At 38.1% G+C, this 24,233-nt stretch overlaps 1 protein-coding gene across 9 annotated transcripts in view; it reads left to right on the forward strand.

Moving 5' to 3' along the window:
* PIGN (phosphatidylinositol glycan anchor biosynthesis class N) overlaps positions 1 to 24,233 on the forward strand; it is a 169,830-nt gene that overhangs the window by 117,732 nt on the left and 27,865 nt on the right. For all 9 annotated transcript variants that reach the window (XR_012157360.1, XM_073332239.1, XM_073332240.1 and 6 more), the window contains 8 exons: positions 5,206 to 5,314; positions 8,440 to 8,542; positions 9,566 to 9,668; positions 11,871 to 11,957; positions 15,157 to 15,212; positions 15,753 to 15,828; positions 17,330 to 17,403; positions 20,997 to 21,039. Coding sequence is in view for 8 of the 9 variants with exons in the window: in XM_073332239.1 (XP_073188340.1) it covers positions 5,206 to 5,314; positions 8,440 to 8,542; positions 9,566 to 9,668; positions 11,871 to 11,957; positions 15,157 to 15,212; positions 15,753 to 15,828; positions 17,330 to 17,403; positions 20,997 to 21,039 (651 nt within the window). In the remaining variant the exon portion in view is untranslated. The remainder of the gene's footprint in view (positions 1 to 5,205; positions 5,315 to 8,439; positions 8,543 to 9,565; positions 9,669 to 11,870; positions 11,958 to 15,156; positions 15,213 to 15,752; positions 15,829 to 17,329; positions 17,404 to 20,996; positions 21,040 to 24,233) is intronic.

Consider the following 24,233-nt stretch of genomic DNA (forward strand, 5'->3'; position numbering starts at 1 on the left):
CTGATCCAAGGACACAGTATGGTCCTACGGGTTTATCTTTTTTGATTTCTGACTTCAACTTGAAGAATAGCATGAATCTGTAATCTAGTTCTTTTCTGCTGGTTAAAACCATTTCTTTTATCATGGCAAAGTTGAGAAATACCTATGGCTTTCTGAAATTGGTGGGTATTTCTTTCACAATATATGTTAATTATAAATTACAGGAAGGATTTTGAAATTTTGCGCATCTGTTGTCTTCATTTTAAACCTGTTACAGCATTTGTCCCCCACCCCACCCCCGACTTAAGTTCTAATAGTTTTTTTTAAGCCTTATGAATGATTTTAAGTTGTTGAAATTCCTTACTGACTTAAACAATGCGTTCAGTACATCATGGAGTTAAGCTTGAAGACTGAACAGTACAGATTAAAAAACACCAAAAAATCAGGTGCCTAAAATGCCTCTTTAAAATATGTGGTGCTTATGTGTACAAAGGTAACATTTTTTGCCTCTTTGGCTCAATGCCATGAAAAGAAGTGTGTGAATATCTAGGGCTACTTTTTGTAGTTCCACATTTAAACATTTAAAATTCTCATAACTGTCATTTGGCAGGCAGTGAATCGCTCAGTGGCATGTCTCAAAACAAGTGCTGTAATACCCCAGTCACTGGAAATGCCGCCTTATAGGGTAGTTCATTTGGGCTAGTGGAGGATCCTGTATACAAGTGGACCTGGAGTTAGAAGGGAAAGAAAACGCCAGACCACGTGTGAGCCAGATAAGAGAATTCAGGAAATTCTACTCACTCCCAGAACACTTGATTGCATCAGCAACTTTTGTCTGGTTGTTCAGTGAAGACCTTCAGGAGCTCCCCAAGTCGCCCCTTGAGTAGTGGTTCCTTCCTTTCATTGATAACTAATCAGTAGTCTCCATTAGATCTTACTTCAAAATCTCCCCAGTCTCTCTCCAAAGGGAGGAGGGACCAAGTCCATGGTTCTCATCCCTTCATTCTTCCTCAGAGTGTGAGAAAGGAGAGATTAATTCAGATTTGGATTTGGAAAAGTAAATTGCAGAGGCCTCGCACAGACTTTCACAAATCTTTCTTCATTGTTAAAAATGTATTAGTTGATATGAAGCTGTAGGCGCTCAAAAGGAAAAAGGATTTCAGAAGACTGCTAGTGTTCCTGGAACATGAGAAACAGCTTTACCTGTTCACCCCTCTGCACAGAATCTTGAAGACACACCTCCGTCACTCTGGGCTCCAAAGTACCTCTTCCTATATCGTCTCCAAACTGTACAAGCTCAATAGTAGCTTCCAGCTTCTTGGAGCATGTTCCTGCTTCTGTTCAGGTGGATCTGTCAGACGACGGCTTCTCCTCTCCTGGTCCTGTTTTCCTAGTCTGGGTGCCCTAAATCCTGTCACTCATCCTTTGCCTCTTTCTCTTAGGTGACAGTTTTGCTGGAAGAACAGGAGCTAGAGGCTATGTGCACCCCATTTTGAGTCTTTTGACTTCAACTGACTTATAATTTCTTGTGGTGATTACTTCTGCCTGTCATTTGGTTAAGACAACTGCTCTTTCATGCCAGGAACCCAATAATGCTCTCCACAAGGGCATGGCAGATCTTTTTATTTGCTTGAACTTACTGCTGCAGGTTGTTTTGAAATTTCATCTGAATGAGGATGTCTTCCCTCCCAGTGTGTGCCATAACCCAAATGAAAGATTGAGCATAATCTATACTTCTGTAGGACCTTTAAAGCTTTTCTACATAGGAACCAATCATTACAGTATGTCATAGAACTGACTTGCCCAAGTGGATCAGGACTAGCATCTTGAAAGCTGAGGTAACATATCTGGAGAGGATCAAGACTTGTTACATCCGGTTAGTTGCCCTTTCTTTGTCAGAAGGATAACCAGCCTTAGTGGATGAGTTTTGGAACTTCATGATTCTTGTATACTTTCATGAATTATGGCATTTGGGTAGAGAGTGCGCAGACTGAAGAAATCTTAGGGGATCAGCCTTCTTTATTAAGGTGGGGGCTGGAGATTCAAATATCTTCCCACTCGTTTCCCATTCCAGTACATCCTATCTTCTTAGTCCACTGTTTACTGCAGATGCTGCCACTGTGACCATTTCCCTTCCTCTGTTTAGGTTGGCACTTTGATATAGGACCCTGCAGTCTGGCTTTGTCTTATGGCACATTTCTTCCCTTACCATGTAGATTTTTGAGGTGCTGTGAGCTTAGGCACTTGTAGCCTTCCATGCCTGCAAACAGCATGGATTTTTGAGGGATAAGGAGTCCACTGGTGAACTGCTCGACCTTTTGTCAGCTAGGATCTTTGGAGTGGTGGGGTGGCAGACAGGCCTTGGTGGCCCACTTCTCTACTTCAGCAGGAAAGATCCATGTGGAGGCTTGGTGCCACCTATGTCAATAGGTTCACTGGGGGAAGCTGCTATCAGCTTTTCTGCAATCTGGCAGCAGGAGTCTCAGGGTAGGTAAAAACAGTGACAGCATGTATTTATCTCCAGCAGCATCCTTGCTGTCAGCCCACTCCTTCCCTTCTGGCAGCAGGATAATTCTCAAAGATAGACCCTTTGTTCGACTCCTGAGCCCTATTCCTGGATTGACTTCAGTTTTAGACCTAATTCTCCAGCTTGACACAATTCACTGTTCATTTGAGCTATAAAGTACTAATTACTCCCTATAAGGATAAAAACTGCAAACAAGGGTTTGCTGTTGATGGTGTTAGACCATAAATTTCATTTTTAGTTGCACTTTGTTCAATATAGAGATTATTGTCTTTTTTTAATACGGTTTTGTGTTTAAAAAATCGATAATCATAAGACTTCAGGAATGGGAAAAAATGTGGGATGCTTATTGTTTGCCAACTATACAGTGTTTACTGAATCTCTTAAAATTCTCTAACTGGAGTGCACATTAGTTTAAATTAATCACAGAGGTGTCACAGCAGATTTGTATACAGAAGCCAGTGTAGTACAGGAAGCTGTTTTGTCCATTTGTTACTAACATGGGGCTCAGTTATGGCTCCTAAGAGACCTGATTTTCATGTGGATGTGAAGGTATCACATTCCTTGTGAAAAGGGTAAACTATTTATTATTATCATTTTACAGATGGGGAAATTAACGAAGACTGTGACTTGATTAAGGCCACAATAGAAGTCATTGTCAATGCTGGCTTAGAACACAGGAATTCTTAGCTACCAGTCTTAGGCTTACTCCATGCTTTCTTTTGCACCATTCTCTTTCCTTGTGGCTATAGATCATGTTGGTTGCTTAGCAGACAAACTGCCTCAGTTGCTGACTGGGAGGGGCACCAATAGTAGTAGCTCAGGTACTAACTTCTTTACCCCTGAATTGGTCTGGTATCCTCTCAGAAGCTGAGATCTGTGGCTGTGTTTTTCACAGACCCCAAAGGCCAGCCCTGAGCAGCTGTAGGGGCTGGGATCATGAATAACCTGTGAGCTTTAGGAATAATCAAGGACAAGCTTTTCAACTCTAGCTCTGGGTTTACATTTTCAAAGTTGTCTTCACAAGTGCGGGAAACTTTTTTTTTTTTTTAAATGAAAGCTGCAACGAGCCTGAACTCTTTTGTCTCCAGAATTAGGTATTCCCAGAAGCTTTGATGCCACTTTGACACCATTTTGGCAGGTTTACTCACTTGCTCAGGTCACTATAGAGGTGTGAAGTGTACTCTCTGGGGATTATCCCTTAGTGGGTATGATTTGATTTCACCAGTGAGTAGGGCATAGCTGAAAGGCAGCCAGATCCCTAGGGCACAAAATTATTTTCCAAGAAGAATATTAAAGGGAAGGGAGGTTATCAAGCTGCTCTAAATCCTGCAAATGTTTTCCAATGTATGGATGCTTGACTGAGATGATCCTCTGAGCCTTTTGAGGTCTACCACTTATTACTAGCCGGTACAGATGTATGCAGAAATATCTCTTGTATACTCTTATGGCCTGATTTAAACATGATGAAAGTAAATAGGTCCTGCAGATGTTCTGCACTTATGAAAATCAGGGCATAAAAATTCCCTATTATGAAGCATGAAATTTTTGCAATTACCACTAGATGTCACTGTGTATGGCTTGTGAATGGCAGATATTCAAAGAGTACATACGGCAAGGAACAATAAGCAATACTGTGGCCTAATAATTAGCATCTCTCTTTAGGGTGACCAGATGTCCCAATTTTATAGGGACAATCCTGATTTTTGTTTTTTTCTTATACCTCCTTATATTTCTTCTACCTCCTTTTACCTTCCACCCCCCATGTCCCGATTTTTCACACTTGCTGTCTGGTCACCTGTCTCTCTTTCACTTGTCTTAATATCATTTAAATCTCATATTGTTTGTAAAACGCCTAGCACTGTGTTGCTGAACCTGATTTTGCCTTTTAGCACTACCACAATATTGCTACTATATAATAATAAATGAAATTCTAGTTGGAATGATTTCTTTGGTTCATTGTTGTCTTGCTCCAAAGTAAGACAGCCATCTTTAGTTAGGTCATAGAGGAATTTTCTTGTGTTATTTTATAGCTATCTGACAGCAAATCAAAGGACACCAATCTTTAAAGAATAGACAGTTCAAGAAATTAACCTCTTGTATCCTAGTAGTTCCTTCTCTCTTTGCATTTCCCATCCTGATGTTTGCTGGTGGTGCTTGGGGGGAGTAGATTAAAAATGAATCCCACCTTCAGCACGGCAGGACTCCTCCATCCACTTTTATAGCTTTTTATATACACCCAACTAAAACTAAATGTCAACAGGGGAAACTGATGGCTTAGTAGACTTTGAATGCAAGAGATAAGTAGAGCCATTTTTTCTGTAATTAGAATGAAAGCCCAAGATTTATAGGGCAGAGGTAAGGACAAACGTTAAGGACTCATTAGAACAGAGTATAAAACAATGTGCTAAATACTCTTGCTTGATGATCCACTGTAAGTACTTCTCGGATCTATAAAGATAAGAACACAAAAGGTACCTCTGTTATAAATCTTTATTTTAATATTTCATATTTAAATCTATCTTGCTCTCATACGCTCCCTCCTCCCTTTTCTTATAATGATTCGGTTTGATCTAGGCGAGGCAGTTATGCAAGTGTGAAACAACAGTTTACATAGTCTTCATTTAGTTTAGGAGAACTAAACTAGATTAACCAGATTAACTGTCTGTTTTTATTAGTCTGATTTTTTTTTTTCCTTTTAGATGCTGAACATAGCACTTTCAACATATGTTGTGAACAGTACCCACAACAGTCTTCATCATAAGCAGGGACTGCCTGTAATTAATCAAATCATTAGTTGGACAACACTAGGTAAGGAGACCTTCTATCTAGATCCAGTTTACAGATAACTTTCAGGAAAAGGAGAAGAGATTTTTTTCCCATGATCTTTGCACTAACTTTTTTCATGTAATTTTGCACAGTCTTTTAAATTTCATTTTATAACTAATTTTGACAACACCATACTTTAAATTTATGTAGCTCAAAAGTAATTCTTGCTCAAAATCTAGGCCTGTTTTTATTTTAAAAATTGGTTACATTTTCTCTGGGAAATATGAAACAATAAAATGTTCTACAAAAATGGCTCATGTTTAAGTTCATAATGAAATCTGGAAAACCTTGAGTTATAAGTAATTTTTATTTATGAAAGTTTTGCAGAGCTCTGTATGCCTTTTTTAAAAATTAATTACAGTTATTTTTTTTTATACTTGTAGCCAGGGAAAAGCAATCTAAGACAGTATACATGCAAAACAGTTAAAGCAAAGTGGTACAATGTCGTTTCAGGAAAATTATTTGCATCAGCTGTGGTTTCAATTTTTACTGAAACATAACAGCAAAGACAATTGGGTGCATCCGTGAGTGTGTGGTAGAACTGTTCAAAACTGCCTCAGAAAATATTTGTGGTCTGATAGTAGTATATGTTAAACATCTGTTAAAGCCTTAATATCATTATTAAAGGAGCAAACAGCATAGAACTCTGTGGATTTTCATATGATCCTAACATTAAGAACCTATGATTACCATAAGCAGTTGTACTTATTGATACTGTGAAATATAGTAACATGAAACCATCAGTCTTTCTGTTATAAAAGTAATCTCTGTAGTAATCTCCCAATGGATTTTAGGCATTTGTAGATGTTCTGTAGAGGCTGACTCAAAAATTATCTTTATCCACGACTATAGTAATCTAGGAATGTAGGGATTTGTTTCAGAAGTAAATATATCCCATTTAAGGCTTGATATCAATTTTCTGCTAAAACTCAAAACCAAAAATGTAACCTTTGTTTATGACTAGTGTTTTGACCTTTGTTATCTGGTTACTTGATGTTTTACATGGTGTATGCATTTTTATACTGATGGAATTGCTATATCTTAAAGAGACACTTTCAATTTTAACAATCGTGCTTCTGTCTGAACATTATGTACCTAATAGTCTACAGTAATACCTAAGATTAGTACAACTGAACATTATTAGGGAAAACATGCTTTTCTCATTCTTTTCAATTTTCTTTTGAGCATTTTACAATACTATCATCCTTTCTCCTGTTTATCTTGTATTGTAAATTAGGCCCCAATTCTGTTGTGAGTTTTGTGTGGGCAAATCACCAACAGTGAAGAAAACCTTTGAAGTCATTGGGGTCCACCTGCACCAATCTCAGTGCAGGACTGGAGTCTTAGCTAGTTTTCCCTTTTGTGTGTGAATTTTACCCACAGTAGCAAGTGAGAGAACAATATTTTTAAATTGGAAGCGAGTTGGGTAGAGGAGGGTAGATGATTAGAATTACAAGGTAAGACATGCTAGAAATTGCTTCTGCTCATGTGCCTAGAGGATGATGATTGTGGAGTGGGTGGCTATATGACAAAAGTAAAGCTAATTGTACAAAAATTCTTCCATATCCTGTACTACAGATGTGTTGACTATTTCAGCAGAACCATAATATTGTGAATAATCCACATCTCTGAGCAGCATAGTTAAACTGACCTAAGTCCCTCTGTAGGCAACACTACGTTGACGGAAGAATTATTTCATTGACCTAGCTGCCGCCTCTCAGGGAGGTGTATTACGTAAGCCAATGGGAGGCGCCCTTCTGTCAGCGTAGATAGTGTAGACAAGCCTTGAGATTCAAGCTGTTCCTATTTGTTTCGCTTTTTTTTTGGCTGGACAATGGCTGGGCACTTGAATCCAGTCTCTTTTGGTTGGGGAGGTAGGTAGTGAAGAACTACCTCCCCAACCAGAAAAGACTGGATTCAAGCGCCTAGCAATTGTCTCAGTCAACATATGCTGAAGTTGCACCACAATTACAATTTTCTATATATATACAAAAAGAAAAGGAGTACTTGTGGCACCTTAGAGACTAACCAATTTATTTGAGCATGAGCTTTCGTAAAGCTCATGCTCAAATAAATTGTTTAGTCTCAAAGGTGCCACAAGTACTCCTTTTCTTTTTGCGAATACAGACTAACACGGCTGTTACTCTGAAACCTATATATACACATATATTCATAACCATAACCTGTATATGGATCTCATAATGACGGTTAACTTCAGCGAATTACAAGCTTTTCATAAAAGACCTTACTTGGTATAGTTTTATAATACAATAATACCGTATTCAGTCAGTTGGTGTAACTACTTATTCTGGGGTTTAAATTTTTTAGTTCTCCCCTTGGGAGTGTCTGGACTCTCATTGTCACACCATCAGTGATAATACTTGATTTGATGCTTCAGAGATGTGATAAAAACCATAGTCTGCCAAGTAATCATTCAGTACCATCCATGGTAGGGAAAGGAATCTCTCCTAACATTGTAAAACCATGAATGGGAGTAATCACATGAGAGGGGCAAAATGAGGGCAGGTGCCATGCTCACTTCCTTACTGCAGTCCTGACCTGCAGTGCCCCTGCTCTTTCTTCCTGTTCAGAACCTGCCTTACGCGTAGAATCCCACAAGTGATGATGCAAAGCTGAAAGTCGACACTTGGTTGAAGAAAGTCACTTGATTCACTAGTGAAATAATTTTGGTATTAACCCAGGTCCCAAAAAGGGAGAGGCTTGTTCATTACGGTTTCCCATCTGCCACCAGTAGCTTCTTTAAATATTCCAATTTTTGCTCATTCAACACTGAAAATTGATACTATTTCATATATAAAATGTTTTCAATAGCATTTTCAAAATTTGACAATATCTTCAACAATTAATATGATAGAGAATACAGAGTTACTTTAGTAAATGTTAAGAAAAACTAAATAATTTAAATGATAAATTACTTAAATTATTTAGCAAAAGTAACTCCAGAAAACAAACCAGGGCAAATATGATCTGGATTGAACCTCCATACATAATATTTGAAAGGTGTGACGTTTTGTCTTTGTAGTGTAAATAGGATAATACATCTCTTATTCTTGTGTTAATGACATATGGTTCTCTGTTTGTTACAGCCTCATCCTTGTTTGTGCCATTACTGAGTCCCACGTTTTTCTTCCAGCGACTGCTTAGCATACTTCTCTCTTTGATGTCACCCTACTTGCTCCTCAGCACAGGGTACTTCCTTTTTAATTACAGCTTGGAGCATCTTGTTCTAATAAAACATTTAAGTGTTGAATGTGAAAAAGTTACTAAATCTGTGAATGTTCTTATAAAGATGGAAAGTTTTGTTCCCTAGTAAAATCCACATTTTTTACCTTTTGAATGAACTACATAAAATGTCTGATAATTCTCTTAGATTACATGCACTTTATATCTCCAACACCCCTCAGGCAGTGGGTTGTAGGATGTGTATACGTACAAAGTTGGACCGAAATAACTAAATTGGATTTAATTTACATCTTTTGTTATTTTGTTGCAAGTTTGTGTGTAGACAGCCCTAAATCCTACAACTACAAAACAAAGGAGCAAAAAACAACGTTCGTGTAATGTCATGCCTCCTTATAAAAAGGACGGTGGTTAAACCTTCTCTAGTGTAGAGAAAGTTGTGGCACATCCTCTAAACAATTCTGGATTGAAGTTAGAAATAGTCCTTGTACCCCTAGATGGAATCTCAACAATTCAGGGTGCTCAAAAACTCACTTGCACCTAAAAAGGATCAGAGTTACTAGGTAGTGGAGGGTAGCTTTTAAGACAGTTTGAGCATTCTAGAGTCTTAGCGAACAACAGAGATACCATCCAAACCTTTAAAAAGAAGAGAAATGTTTTTCTATTTGTGTTCTTTCAATTTCTTTCTGAAGAAAGTCCATACCAAAGGGTGCCCATCTGAAGCCCTGACATACATTTAAAAACATAATAACATAGAAGTTGCAAAACAAACTGTCCAAAGCAAGTTAACGTCTTCCTCCCATCTTACTGCACGTCGATTGATCTCCAGCCATTCGACCCCAGCAACTTTAAATTCCCACCGCACATTCCCCTCAGACAAAATTAAAGTATTTTATAGGTCTCTGACATGATATAGTTCAGATTAACAGGGAGTCAATCTCAAAGAACATGCATTATTTGTATAATTGAATACGTTATGCTTATGATTGTATGTATGTATATATGTAATATTATGTTAATCATTTTATTCAGATATGAAGCTCTCTTTCCACTGGTATTGTCTGGGTTGATGTTTGCTTGGATATACATGGAAAAAGAAGCATTACAGTACTATGGCGATTCACTTAAAACAAAGGTAGCATTTCAAGACAGTTACTCTTGATTTATTATCAAAAAACTGCTCCACTAGAAAAGTATGAAGTGATTGCTCAGTGATGGCTGTAGTTCAGTTTCATCATGGTTTTTCTTCCAGACACACTAGATCTTAAAAATATCTTTAGTAGTTTCTGTTGAATAGTTTGTAGCAAAGCTCAAGTACATATTCTTTGAGTATGGAAAGCCTATATCAGGTGCCCATCTCATAAGAAAATGTAAAAGAGATTTATAAAATATTTTATTTGATATATTCCATATTAGAGCTATTTCTAAGACCACAGGAAATCAATGTGACTGAAGCAGTATATTCTGTAGGTTAGAGATGGGACCATTGAGTTTAATGCTAATTCAAAATAAGGAGTGAAAGTCCTTCCCAGGATAAGTATAACGTTACTGTCTGTTTTAAAGATGGGAAATTCTAAATAAATAAAATGACTAGCACAGGAGTATTGGTGATGGAGGCTGAAAAGAAATAGTCATTTGATTTCTGAAATTACCCAAAGGAAATATCTGTAGAGTCATTTAATTTCTGCCTGCCTGTCTTTCTTATCAGTGTGGTCTTTTATTTCTGATCAGGCAGACAGGGTGCTGCTAACTGAATTTATGCTAGCAAATTCTTGGATTTTTCCCTCAGAAGGGGTTTACACTATGTATCAATATAATTTCCTTGTCTTTGAGATTTATTATGTCAGTGATGCTCTGAACCCATGATCACATCGCGATTCCACTCTTAGTCTAAGCTGCTGTTGTGCCCTTGAATTGGTTAGAACCAAAATGCCTATTACAGAGCTCTCCAGCCATTCTGAGCTGGGCAGGAGATATAATACCATGCCCTCCCTATTTCCCAGGAATCCATAGTCATTGATGATAATTATAGAGAATCAATGGCAAGGATGCTTTGGAATTTGCCAGAGTTATGTAGAGGGGAAGCTACAGTTCTGAGCCTTCACTGCTTTTGTAGTTTATATGTAGTCAACCCAGTGGCATATTGATACCATGTTGAGCTACAAACTGGGATAGCAGATTTCAGAGATTAATAATGCCTTAGTCAGGGAGAAAAGTCAGGGGGTAAAATTGAGGCAGAAGCATTCACAAATGCTGATCTGGCAATTACTGTATTTTTTTTTACCTGCAGGGATGCAATTTTAAAACTTCAGATACTCTGCCTTGTATCAATAAATGTTGTATTAGAAATGCAAATGATGAATGTTGTCATTTGTTTACATAACTTAACAAGGTGAGGCTTATATGTATCACATGGGCCTGTTTCCTTAAATCTTAAATAGTAGAAATCCCAGCACAATGTGAAAGATGCATGGTTTGGGTTCTGCTTATGAGACCATATGAATCGACTATGAATGAAAAGAATATGTGTAAGTTTGAGGCTGTGATTCGGTAGCGTTATCATTTTTCCTTTACATTTTGTGACCTTTGTCTTGCTTTCAGTGAGAAGAATTCTTTCACTTTATTTTTCTAGTCTTCTTCAAACAAAAACAAGAACAGCTGTACTGTACTACACTACACCTCAAGAGCCCCACTTTAATGTCTGCCAAAAAGTCCTGCATTTAGGAATCCACTCAGGTCTCTGCTGATGTGAGACTATTTTTAAGCAATATGTGGTCTGTATTTCAGATCCACCACATGGGATTTTGCTTTTTCCAATGAAAAGAAGTTCATTGCTGTCTTAAACTCTAAAGACAATTTCTCCCCGGGGTCAAGAGGTGTCATGTCCAGAGCAGAGTAGAGAAGCTGAAGAATCTTTCAGTATCCTCATTCACACCATACCTCACCTTGAGGATAATTGCAGTCTTTATAGTAGGAGATCTTTATCTACCTGTTTTTGTGGGCAGTGAAAATGTATTTTTAAAAAAACACCACCACTTGGGGCAGGGGAAAAGAAAACAGATCAAAATAGTAAACCAAAGGTAGGGGAGTTGTTTCTTACCAAAGACAGCATGAGAAGCTCTGCTGGGTTCATTTGATTAATGATCACTCTACTTATACAATATCTTTGTGGCAGACCCATTAAAGTATAGGAAAAGTTTACAAGCTTCATCACAAATGGATCTGTTTGTTGATGGGAAAGTGAGTTAATTCCTCACAGAATCCACTAAAATATATTCTTAGTATCAAAGTGAACCACCTGACATCATGTATTGATTTCTTCTTGCTATCTTCACAGCTTGCTGTTCTCAACTTCTCCTGCTCTACTGATATAACTCAGTTTCGGCAACTCCACCTGGATGACATCCGCAGGTCTTTTTTCTTTGTATCCTTTTGCCTTGTTTGGAAAGCAGTGCTTATGACACAGTAATTTAGCTTCCAGTGAAAAGATTGGCCAGTGGCACAATGGTGAATTTCAGAATGTACTGTACTTGCTTGGGTTACTGCTGAATTTATACACAAACAGCCTCTTTTAAAGATTTTTAGAAGGTCTTTTCTTGTAAAAGAAGGATTTCTTTTAAAGGCCTTTGTTCTAAATACCAGGCTAATCTTTTGGTTGATCTGCTGATGCACAAGCCGGTTCAAACTGCCCACCTGGAACTCCTTTCTTTGTCCCTTGAGAAAGGTTATGCTAAAATTATTCCTGTTTTTATATTATATTATATTTTATTTATATTTAACATTAAAATATTATAGGACACAAGTTGACCCTCGTGGATGGGATGATAAGCAAACATAGGGCTGGATCCTTCAGACACTAAACATTCCTAAAACTAAATTGTTTCTAATAATCCCCTTCCTCTTTCTTTATCATGAAAGCTGGGTAGCTGGGAGAGAGTGATATGATTGTCACTGGGCTGAGGGTAGGTAAGGGAGATTTGGCAGCCAGAGTAGTGAGTTTGTGAATTACAAGAAAGATTAGAGGGTTTTCTAGGAAGAATTAGCATGGGGTCAGTGGAGAAATAGGTTTATCGTAGTGGGTCGGGCTGAGGGAGGAGGAAAGAGAGAGTTAGGACCTCCCATACGTTTTATAACATAAGAAGGAACCTGGCAAGTTTGGCAGCCTGTCTCCTGAGCTTTTGGTTTGTGCTCTACGGAGTACACAGTGCTTTCGTAGTAGGCACCAGTCTGAGCAGGGTGAACCAAAATCCCAAAGCATACAAAGTTTGAATTCGTAGAATGGAGTGCCCCAAAACAAATGTTTCCCATTGTACACACGATCAATCCCTTTGGAGCCATCCCTGCAGCAGCTGCTGAACCTGCACCTTGCTACCAAATGCTCAACCCCTGCCTTCCAGCTTGACCTGAAAAATGTAGTATCACTTCCTATCTCTGAGAGGGCCATGGGCTGCTGGAAGTGGGGCAAGTCTGGGCAGGCCACCGTGAGGGAGCTGGTGGTGAGGAGGGGTGGTGTTGGCGGCCCCATTGCCCGGTGTGCCCACTCAGATTTGGCCCTGTAGCTCCTCTGTTGTGACAAAGGGGCTGTGGGGCCAAAACTGAGTATTGTGGCCTCCACGCATGGGGGGCTCACAACACTGCTCTGTTTTGGCCCTGCAGCTCCCCTGTCACACTGGAGGACTGGCGGGACCAAACCTGAGGAGCAGTGGGGCGGCCAGTGCTGCTGCTCCTCTCCGCTGCCAGTGGTACGCCCCATGCATAACTTGTGTACAGCTCTTGAGCGCCACTGTTGTAGAACCTCAGGGGCCCAGAAGTGGTCAGATGCTGTCCTTCTGGAGGAAAATCAGAGCTAAGGAAAGAGTGAGCAAATGGTTTTCTGGGTTCAGAGAGCATCCTGAACCTGAATATGATTTAGGTGGGTACCTTAAAAGCAACTTTATTTACTGTACAGTAAGCTTATCTTTTTCATTTACAGCTTTGCTATTTCTTAACAAAACATTTAAAATTTCGCAAAATTAATGGGGTATTTAGCACTGGCCTCATGCAATATTTGAAAATTTAAAAATCAGTTTTTCTTTGATTAAGCAAAAAAAAAAAAATTGAACAGTTTTTAAAGCTCAAATGTAGTATTTCCTTGGGCACACTAAACGAACTGAATATATTTTATTCAGTTTCAATAAAATGTTCACCTTTTTATTGAGAGCAAGTACAATGAATTTCAGCTCAAAAGGTTTTTTGGTTTTTTTAGTTTGGAATATTAATGACTATAAAGTGGTGAAGAAGGAAATGACTTCTTAACTTGAACTGTAATATTGCTACCATGAAACTATTTTAAATTAAAAGAACATGCCAAGATTCCCAATTAGGGCTTGAGAGTTGGCCTATATTGTGGAGCCTTAGGCCTTTGTTAGCCTGATCTTCCAGAAGGAGATTCAGATTGCATATGCTTAGCATCTTGATTAGGTGGCAACCCAGCCCATTGGGCTGTTTCCTGTTTTATTAGAGAATTGTAGCTGTTATAAATCTGACCTGGAAGAATTTTACAGTATTGTTAGACTGTTAGATTACTAAACCTGAAACAGTGTGATTCTGTTGGGAGGTAGATGCTAGGAATTTCTTTATTTGTGATCACATATTCCTTTCAAAAATTTGCTTGCAAATTCTTGAAGACCCTATTGAATAGTTAATATTGAACTTTTTATACTGAGATATTTAAATACTCCATGACAGGAATGAAAAGGTCAGGAGAGGCCATGCCAGCCCCTGCCTTCTCCCCCAGGGAACTCTGGAGGCAGGAGTCCCTTTTCATTACCTTCCCACTTCACAGTAGGGGGAGGAGTTGCTGGAACTGTGGCCAGATTAAAGAGGTAGGAGAGACTAATATAGGCCCTTGGTCTCACCACTGAGGGGAGGTAGGAGCCTTCCATCCTCCCCCTTCCATGGGGTTGTATAGCAGCCAGATTTTACCTTTGTGAAAAGAATATGCTTTAGACCCTTTTAGATACACAGATACCATCAGATCAGGGTTTTGTCCCCTCTTCTCTTGTCTCTATATTTGTGGAATGTGCAGCAAGGAAGAAGGGCAGATAAGGGGCAGCAATGGGATAATGGATGGGCTGTGCTGTTTGGACAATGAGAGTGTGGGAGGGTAGGCTGGCAATATTTAGTCTTATTTTTAAGACCAACAACCACAGCTAATTCCCCGACAAAGACAAATGTGTATACGTTGATAGATGGACCGCGCTCACATTAAAGTGTACAAAAGTGCATATGTTTGAATGTGTGACTGTATTGTTATGAAGAAGTATATCCACGCCACAAGTTGAACAAGAAAAAAAAAGCTGAGTCCCTAGGTCTCTCAGACAGGTTTTGGGGCAGACTGGTCATTAACCTGATTTTCACATGGGCTCCCCTCTATCAGAATTGGCTTAAAGTCAGAATCTGAAAATCAGTCAGGCAAGGATATCTGATTTCATACTTTTAAAAGTAATGTAAAACTATAACAATAGTAAATGAGATTCTCATAGTGCTGGATTGACAGATAGTTAAAACAAAATTTTCAGCATGTTGTTTTTATTTGATCTTTTATGTAACTTTTGTGTTGGATTTTCCTTAGCTATGTTTAGGTTTTCTTCATCATGACGGCTTTTTTTGGTACTGGAAATATAGCTTCTGTTAACAGGTAAATCTTATTAATGCTGTCGAGAGACATTGAGTGCAAAAGAGAAGACAGTGCAAAAAATACTCAAATACCACACGCCTAACAAAACAGTCCAACATAAGCAAAATAATAAGAATAGTGTAATAATCTAGTGGTGGTTGTATTTAAGTATTATTTTCTATGGTATTTGGTGTAAAGGACCAGTCCTGCAAGATACTGAGTTGCCTTAACTCCTACTTTTAGTTGTTGTTAGTCGGCGTTGAGAGCACTCAGTCCTGAGGAAGAGCTCTGCACCTTGAAGAATTGGGCTGTAAATAATCATAGAGAAAGTCTATGTATCTCACTTTTTTCTAAGTAACACTGTACTTGGGCTTGGACAATAGTACTTGAACAATAGTGGCTTTCATGCTCATATTTTGAACAAAATCTAAAACGTCTCATGAGCAGGAAAAATGAAATGTTCTGCTTTTTTATAGAAAATACTGTTTGCAAAGATAATAATTTTTATTTTATTATTTTAATTTTAATCATTTTAATTTTATTATTTTCATGGTTCTCTAGTTTTGACCCTGCTTCTGTCTATTGCTTCCTGACTGTGTTCAATCCATTTATAATGGGAAGCTTGCTGGTGTGGAAGGTTAGTGATTGCATCTTTGTGCAGTTCTCTCAAAGAATGGATTAATGAGTAATACATCATGCATGCTGGAATTCTTTTTCAATTTACAGAATATATATGTTTTTGAGATTCATTAACCCATTTTATCCTGTCTGCAACTATCTGTTTCTACAGAATTTCTGAAAATAAAACCTGTAAAGGGTGTTTGACTTCAGTATACAGAATACATGACTGACTCATGAGAAATATATTTTATTATATTTAAATAGGAATTTTAAGCATTGAAAAGATGTTGTTAAATAAGTTAAAACATTAAGGGTTTTCCCATTGTTTATAATACACAAATGAAAGCAGGGGAAATATATATTTTATTATCTCCATCCATCTAGATTGTATTAAATAGAAATGTCTTGATTGATTTTTTTTTTTTTTTTTACTGTTGTCATTTTTGCAAACTTTATCTGATTTTTTAAAATAAACAAATTAAACAGTCTTTTAAAGACTGGATTTCCCATTTCCCTGCCCATGCTGTCATTCCCTGTTTGAAGATAAGGTTTAGGAGTGCTTCTCTGATGATATCTAGGGCAGAAATCATTAGACAGCACTAAGGGACAGCAGTGCAGACAACCTGCTGCTAGATTACGCCTAAAGTAAGTGATATGTTCACCCCGCCACCTCTTTTCCCAAGAAGAAAAGTTGGTTGGACGAGCAACCAGTGTCTGCTCCAGGGCTTTGTTGAATCCAAACCTGCTGGATGCTGGGCAATATTTACCATTAGCAGAACTGAAGCTGCCTTTCTGCCCCAGATGTGACCACATCTGCATCCCAACCTGTACTTTCCAACAGCTGTAAGGCAGGAGCTGGGAAATGGCAGGTTCAGTCTTTAAAAGATGGATTCTTTGTGTACTTCTAGCCTTAAAGAAGTGTGGATCAGTTCTAAAAAAAGAAAATGCAGTGCACATATTTGAGAGGGTTTTTTTTTTTTTTAAATTTATTTATTTATTTATTTAAGTTGTGCCGGTTGGCTTAGTTGTGTCCTCTTGGAGGACAGTGAGTGGAGTATTTATTCTTTGTTTGGCTCAGTACTTGCCACATCCAGGCATTTTGTGCGTGGGCTGAAATCATCCTTTCACACTGGAAGTTCCAGGAACTACCATGTAAAATATTGCAAATTCTGTGTGTTACAGCGTTGCTCAAATATTTATCATCAAAGCTAGACTGGATCAGCTGAAACAAGGATAATTAATATGTTTTAATCATTTAGTTGCATGGTGCCTCATAGTTTTTCACTTCAGGTAGGCCATGGCCATAGATTTTGTATCAGTTTACTAAGTATATTCTCTGCCAAATGAGTTTTCACCCTTTGTTTGCCAGTATTTTATTTTTTACGTGTGCTACAATGAAGCTTCCCATAATGGCAATTTGAAAAGGGGGAAAATGTTTCCATGACCATTAGTGATGTTCTGATAGGCTGTTTTAAAAATGTTGCTCTAAACCATAATGTAATTTATGTTTTAAACAGATTGTAATCCCTTTTGTTCTTGTGTCGTGTGCTTTTGAAGCTGTTCAAGTCACAACCCAGTTATCTTCTAAAAGGTATAGCAAATGTTATATTACTGCAGTAGATGGTGTGGGTTTGATTGTGGAAATCAGCTAAACAGTATAATTAGTAAGGGTGTGAAATACCCCGAATCAGACTTCATTTGTACATCAGTCCACTTGCTTTGAAAGAATTTGGATTTATCAGGTATCAGACTAAACTAACCAATGAGCCCCTCTGATGACATAGCTCACTTTTTGCTCACTGCTTACACAGGCTTCAGTGGGAGTTTGCCTCAATAACAAATGAGTAAAAAATTATGGTGGATTTTAAAGTTTGGCCCAGTATGAATGATCAAACATTTTGTTTTCTGCATTTAAAACATAAAAGATACAAACAAACTTAATGTAGAAAAAGTAAGCAATATTTAAATTAGAATTTCATGTTTTAAATTGCATCTCTCCATATAGTACAAATATATTTTTAAATAAACAATGTACAAGCTAGCTAAATGAAAACTTCATAGCACTGACCTCACCGCAAATTGAGTGCTTTTTTAAAAAAAACGCAAACAAGTCTTTGACCAGACACTTTCATTATGGATTTTGTTTCTGCCCTTGCATAGCAATTTAGAGCATACTCCCCTCCAGAGCCTGGAATGGAAACCCAGATTCCTGAGTCTCGCCATTCCTCTGCTGTCAGCAAATATATATGAAACCCATATGTCTCACCCACTTTAGTGCTGCTTAACGTAGAGGATATCAACCTACTACTATCAGTTACTCCATTAGCTCAAGTGATAGAGGTCTCTGTGATCTAAAGGTTCCAACCCTGCCAATGACCCATCTGGATGTCAATACGATTCCATATGATGGAGTTATTGTTTTTTCAGTTTTCTTTTTTAAAAACCTAAAGAATTACACACGAAAAGCTACATTAAAAGAACACTAGTAAGGTTTCAAAATCAAGCCCTCAGAAGTTAGAAAATACCACAGTTAAGGTTGCATGTGCAACTTTAGTCACCTCCGTGTGTGTATGCATTCTGATATAATCTTTAAATGCATTTCATATGGTATTTTTTCCATAGGACCCTGCCTGTTCAGTTTATCGCCCCAGGCCTTTTTTTTACTGCTCATTATTCCAACCTTGCTCTGAAAAGAGAATTATTAATATCCTCATGGGCTTTTCTGCAGAGCCTATCAATATAGTAACTTCACAAACATTAATCAGTCAATCTCTGCAACACTCCTGTAAGGTGAGAGGGCATTATTATCCCCATTTTACAGATGGAGAACTGAGGTATGGCGATTATTAAAGTAAAACATTTCCACTCCTTTTGAGTGCTCAGTCTGAGACAAAAAAGAGATGATTTTTCTGAGTACTTACAATTATATACTCAAAGCACAGGTGTCACTTACTCAATTTGCAGGTGTGAGTGCTCGCACTTCAGCAAATCAGACATCAGAGTCTCAGGTTGGGCACCAAAAAATGCAGAATATGCAATTAGTGACAACTTGTGAAAAGTTGGGTTTACGTGACTTGCCCAGCCTCACACAGGAACTCGGTGCCAGTGGAAGGGAGAGAATCCAGTTCTCCAGATCTGCAGTTAATTGCCTGAACCATGAGACCATGCTTGCTCTTTCTGCCACCCCCTGCTTCATTCACGATATGCTTTCCAACTTCTGATATGCAACAGCCCCCTTTATAACCCAATCCTAATAATCCCAAATAGGTCCATCCCCCTACTTAATGGGACATAAGTTCTATGGAAAAAAATAGCTTGTCATCGTGTAATTAAAGACTGTGTCAGAATGCATATGCACAAAGGGGGCAAATTAAAGTTCCACAGGCAACCTTAATTCTGGCATTTCCTAACTTCCAGGGGCTTGACTTGCAACCAGAATAGCGTTCTTTTAACTTTATCTTTTTGAAAAGAGAGCACTGAGATTAGCACTGTTCTTCTTTTGTAAAATCCTTGCTGCTTTCCAGGTAGGTATGTTTGTACCTGTCAAGAGGCGAGGTTTTTGCTAGGCACATGAATAGCCTTCAATCGCTCTGCTCACTGTAGGAAGCATACTTCATGCTCTTCATGAGAATATTCTGTCTGTGTGGGCTCTTCTACATCTCCCATCAATGTGGTACCTTAGCTGAGCACTTGCTAGATATTGCAAGATTGTGACATCGCTGGCTATTTAAATCAATACGAAGTTTCCAATGGAAAAGATGCTTGTAGACGAATCAGAAAATAGTGAATTTGCCACATCTTTATTAACTAATGAAGCATAATTGGTTTATCAAGACAGTGCTAGAAAATATAGCACTAAACTCAGCTTTCTCAAAGGGATAAATCAGTTTTTAGGGCCTGCTAGCTGATGCTTGCAGAGCACTATGATATATGTTTTCTAATGAAGTTTCACATTGTAAATTGATTATATTTTATAATGATAATGCTGTATACATTAAACTATTACAGTTAATGATGTGCCTGCTAGTGGGTCAGCTCTTTGCAGCATTGCTCTAATGCTATTAACTGACAAGCCAGTCATTAATAACTGCTTTCATGTGATCTACTACTTCAAAAACTTAATGTAAAGAGTAAAATATTAAGAAAATGAAAAAGCTTTATTAGCTCTACTTCCTCCCACTTAGTCATTTTACTTGCTGAAATCTACATTTCCAAAAGTAATCCTACATACTGCAGGTTCACACTCCTGGGTTTTTGTGCATTCAAGGGATTTAGGAGCACTCTGCCAAAGCTTTTGGAAACTTCTGGAGCACTTTTACTCTCAGTCAGTCAAGGTGCTGGAGGAGCGGCTCACGTAATCTCATTTAGCAGCTGTCCACCCAGTAAGACCGGTTTGTCAGCACAGATTCGGTCAGCTCTTTATGAAGAATATTCAAGAGAATTTTATGCTCACAAGCATTTTTGTTGTTCTTGAATCCTTCTGGAGCTTCCAAGCCTTCCTACTCTGAGGGTTTGAAGTGGTGCATAGAACTTGTGCTGTAAGGAGTGGATGTCACCCACTGTGCATTCGCAGTATACACGGTTACAGATGCCATGATTTTTAAAGGTTTCAGAGTAGCAGCCGTGTTAGTCTGTATTCGCAAAAAGAAAAGGAGTACTTGTGGCACCTTAGAGACTAACCAATTTATTTGAGCATAAGCTTTCGTGAGCTGCAGCTCACTTCATCGGATGCATCCAGCTCACGAAAGCTTATGCTCAAATAAATTGGTTAGTCTCTAAGGTGCCACAAGTACTCCTTTTCTTTTTATGATTTTTAAACTGTTTTTAATATTCTTTTAAAATATCAGCAGCAGTCATCATTTGACAGGCCACTCAGGTTTGCTGACAAATAACTCACTTTTGGGGTACCCTATTCTGAAACTGTAATTACATTAATGAATAAGTCTCTTTTCAAAGCATCGTGATAAAATTATATGTTCCAAACATGTTAGGCATATCAGCCCTGTTTTGTGTGTTAACTTTTCCCACAAAGTGCTTTGGAAACGTATCTCTCAAAGAATGAAAGCCAACTGCAAGAAGTAATGTAATATATATAATAATTCATATTTATACTTGGGATTCTAATAACTTTGTAATTGTGTCTGTGGCTATCAATTAAGAATTATGGTCTCTCCTTTTTTGCAGCCTTTTCCTCCTCGTTCTTGTGATTTCAGACATTATGGCTTTGGTAAGCTACTATTGGACATTCTGTGCAAATAAGATCAAGAAAGCAGAGTGCTCAGCTAATTCAATCAAGAGATATCTGAATTAGTTACAGACTTCAAAGTTTTCAGAACTAGGGCAGTGAATTGAATCAAAATCCTGGTGTAATTTACAGATAAAAATCCCCATCTTCACGCTTTGTATGTCATGTAAGGAATGCTTCTTAAGAGGCATAATTCTTTTTTACTTCATTTCTTTCACTCTGCTGTTGTAAAGCTAGTATTCCTGGTTTTTAATGTATTTCAAATCAAATGTTCAGGTTAACAGTATGAGAGCACGAGGGAATGCCAGATTTACCTGGGTGCCTGGTCTAGTTAATTTTTCAGCAGTTTCTTGCCTGCTGCCAGAAGAAAAAAGAAAAAACGAGAGAGAGAAATGTGTCACACACTGAACTGATTTTTCAAACCTGTTGTCAGAATTATCAGCGGAGGGCTGGAAAATATATGAGAAGTATCTTTTGTAGAGCAATTGTATTCTTTGTTTGAGGCAGTGGGGAAAATTCACCCCAGCCACTTGTAGACTCATGATCAAAATCATTTAAATAGAGACATCTTAAAAAAAACCTTTACAAATTTAAAGTGACACAATTAATTCCCTAAAAAGTGTCTTCGACAATAGCAGTGCATTGCTATATTATATTATGACTGGAAGGTAAACATGCTCAAAGCAGTGGGCAGGGAGTTATGCTATTTTTGCTCTCACTTCCCACATTCTGTTTTGGAAGATTTACTTCAAAGTGACAAAACCTGCTGTTTGTATTACGTCATTTCACATTGCAGTGTGGTTTAAGAGATTTTACCATATAAGAGAAATAGGAGGTACAAAACATCAGAATGTCTAGTTTGATCTTAGAGTGACAAACAGGCTGGGTCCTAGAAGTATTTTTATCTAATTTTCACATAAAGATTTTTATAAACTGTTTTTTATTTAATAATTTCAGTAGGAAAAGAATTAAAATGTTAATAAAATACGCATATGCAATGAACTACAGAGTTTTGACATGCAGGAATTGTGTGTGTGTGTATACATATCATCTATAGTCATCTTCTTTGTTTCATATATATATAAGATGACTATGGGGGGGGGTATATATGAAACAAAGATGTGTGTTTGTGTATTTATATGTATATATATGAAACAAAGAAGATGACTATAGAAACAAAAATAAAGTGAAATGCATAATGGTTCTTATTCTTACCAAACACTTAATGCAGCCACTAACTGTGTGGAATTTTTTCTTTCTGCTATTACTTGGTGAACCTTGCAGGCGCAAGTTCAGTTGTCTGCATATACTCAGAATGGTGTTTGACCACACAGTTAGTAGAGGTAGCATCCAAATTCTGAGAAGAAGCCAAAAGTGTTGGGTGTACTTATTTGAAAAAGGAGTTAATTGCTAAACTTGCATTATAAATACAGCAGATTTTTAGGGTGATCCTTTAAATGGATTGAGTTCCTCACATACCTCGCTTCAAGGAGAGTATTGAGAATCATTATTCTGTTCTCTCTCATGAAAGGTTTTAAAATATGAACAGTTGTTAGAAATTTAAAGTAGCTTTTGAGTTTATTTTTTTAAAGGTTTGCTGTATTCAACCCACCAGCTTTAAATGCTCCTTTTCAGATGGTGGAGTCTCTGATTTTAATCTTCTGCCCCTGATTTCTGTCTGAAATAATCTTTAAGAAACTAGTTTAACCTAAGGTGTATGTCAGCTAATTGCTGAAGTTTTTTGCTGGTCACTAAAGATTGTTGTGTGGGGGAGATGGGAAAGAGGGTTTCTGGTCACTGGGAGGCGAAGCTGGTCCTTACCTGCCCTAAACCCCTGCTTCTGATGAGTCTTGCACCGCCTTCACTGATAGTACATAACCCGCTTCTCCATGCTGCCATATCCTAACTTCTCCTCTAGCCTGAGAGTCATTAGGGAAAGACACATCACACAGGACTGTCTACCTGGTAGGGAAAGGGGAGACGAGGCAGCCAGGGCTTGGTAGCTGTGTGACTCAGGCCCCGGGATGAAACTCTTTAGCCACTCTGTGGTGCAGGGGGAGCAAGAAGAAGGGGGCAGGGCAAGATTTTTTCTGTTGCTTCATAGGAAGTTGGGAGGATCTTGGTTTTTCTCCTGGGTCTTATTTTGCTTAGGGGTAAAAGTAGGGAACAGGGTGACAGCACAGTAGGTGTGGGTGGGGGAAGTCGGAGGGACTGAGGTATCTCTGTATCACACAGTGGACAAATACACACATTCTCTGTGTTGTAAAACAGAGCTTCTCAAACATTTTTACCTGTGACCCAACATGACACACACTTTTTCTTCTGTTACCCTATATCCCAGGTCCCTTTAGGCTCCATCCCAGAATCCTTCTTGCTGTTTCACCCAAATCCCCCACAATGCAATGTATAGTAATGGTTAATTATTTAAATTTGCTAGTCATGGCCATAGGTGGGAAAATATTGACATTCAGTCCATATAAAATTGATAATTTCACATATTAAACAAAAAATAGAAAAACATTTTGTGTGTGTATATGTGTGTGCATATGTAAAATGAAAAATTATATGAGTTGCACTGTCCTCCCTGCTGAGTATCTGCTTACCCTAATTAAGTCAACAGTTTGCTTTATGAGTGTGTTTTGTAAATCAGGACAAATTTAAAAAAAAATCTATTTTATGTAGTTATATGGCTTCAGTTATCATAGTAGCTGAGCATCTTGCACTTGTTAGTGTAATTTATCCTCACACATACCTGTGAGGTAGGGAAGTACTATTATTCCCATCTTGCAGATGAAGGACTGAGGCACACAGAGAGACTGAGTTACCCAAGGTCATACACGATTTCTGTGGTAGAGTCCCTATAAAACAGCTGTGCAGCCTATTCTGAGGTCACTGCCAAATTTGAGAACCATTGTTCCAAACAATAAAGTTGTTTGGGGGCTTCTCTTGAAGAATGCTCTCTATTAGAAATCCTTTGTGCTTTTTACAGCACATCTTGTTAGAACTAATCAGCCTTTGTTCCTCTTTAGCTGTTTGTTTAGTTCAGTCCAAATGAACATTCCTGGAGGTCTTGCCCTTGTTCCACTTGAAAACTTAGAAACCTGGAGTAAACAACCTGAAAACATTGGTTTTAGTCTTGTTTTTCAAGTTGTGCAATGTTTATATACTAAACAACA

The sequence above is a fragment of the Lepidochelys kempii genome, chromosome 2 (genome assembly GCF_965140265.1).
Source record: "Lepidochelys kempii isolate rLepKem1 chromosome 2, rLepKem1.hap2, whole genome shotgun sequence".
NCBI classification, from domain to species: Eukaryota; Metazoa; Chordata; order Testudines; family Cheloniidae; genus Lepidochelys; species Lepidochelys kempii.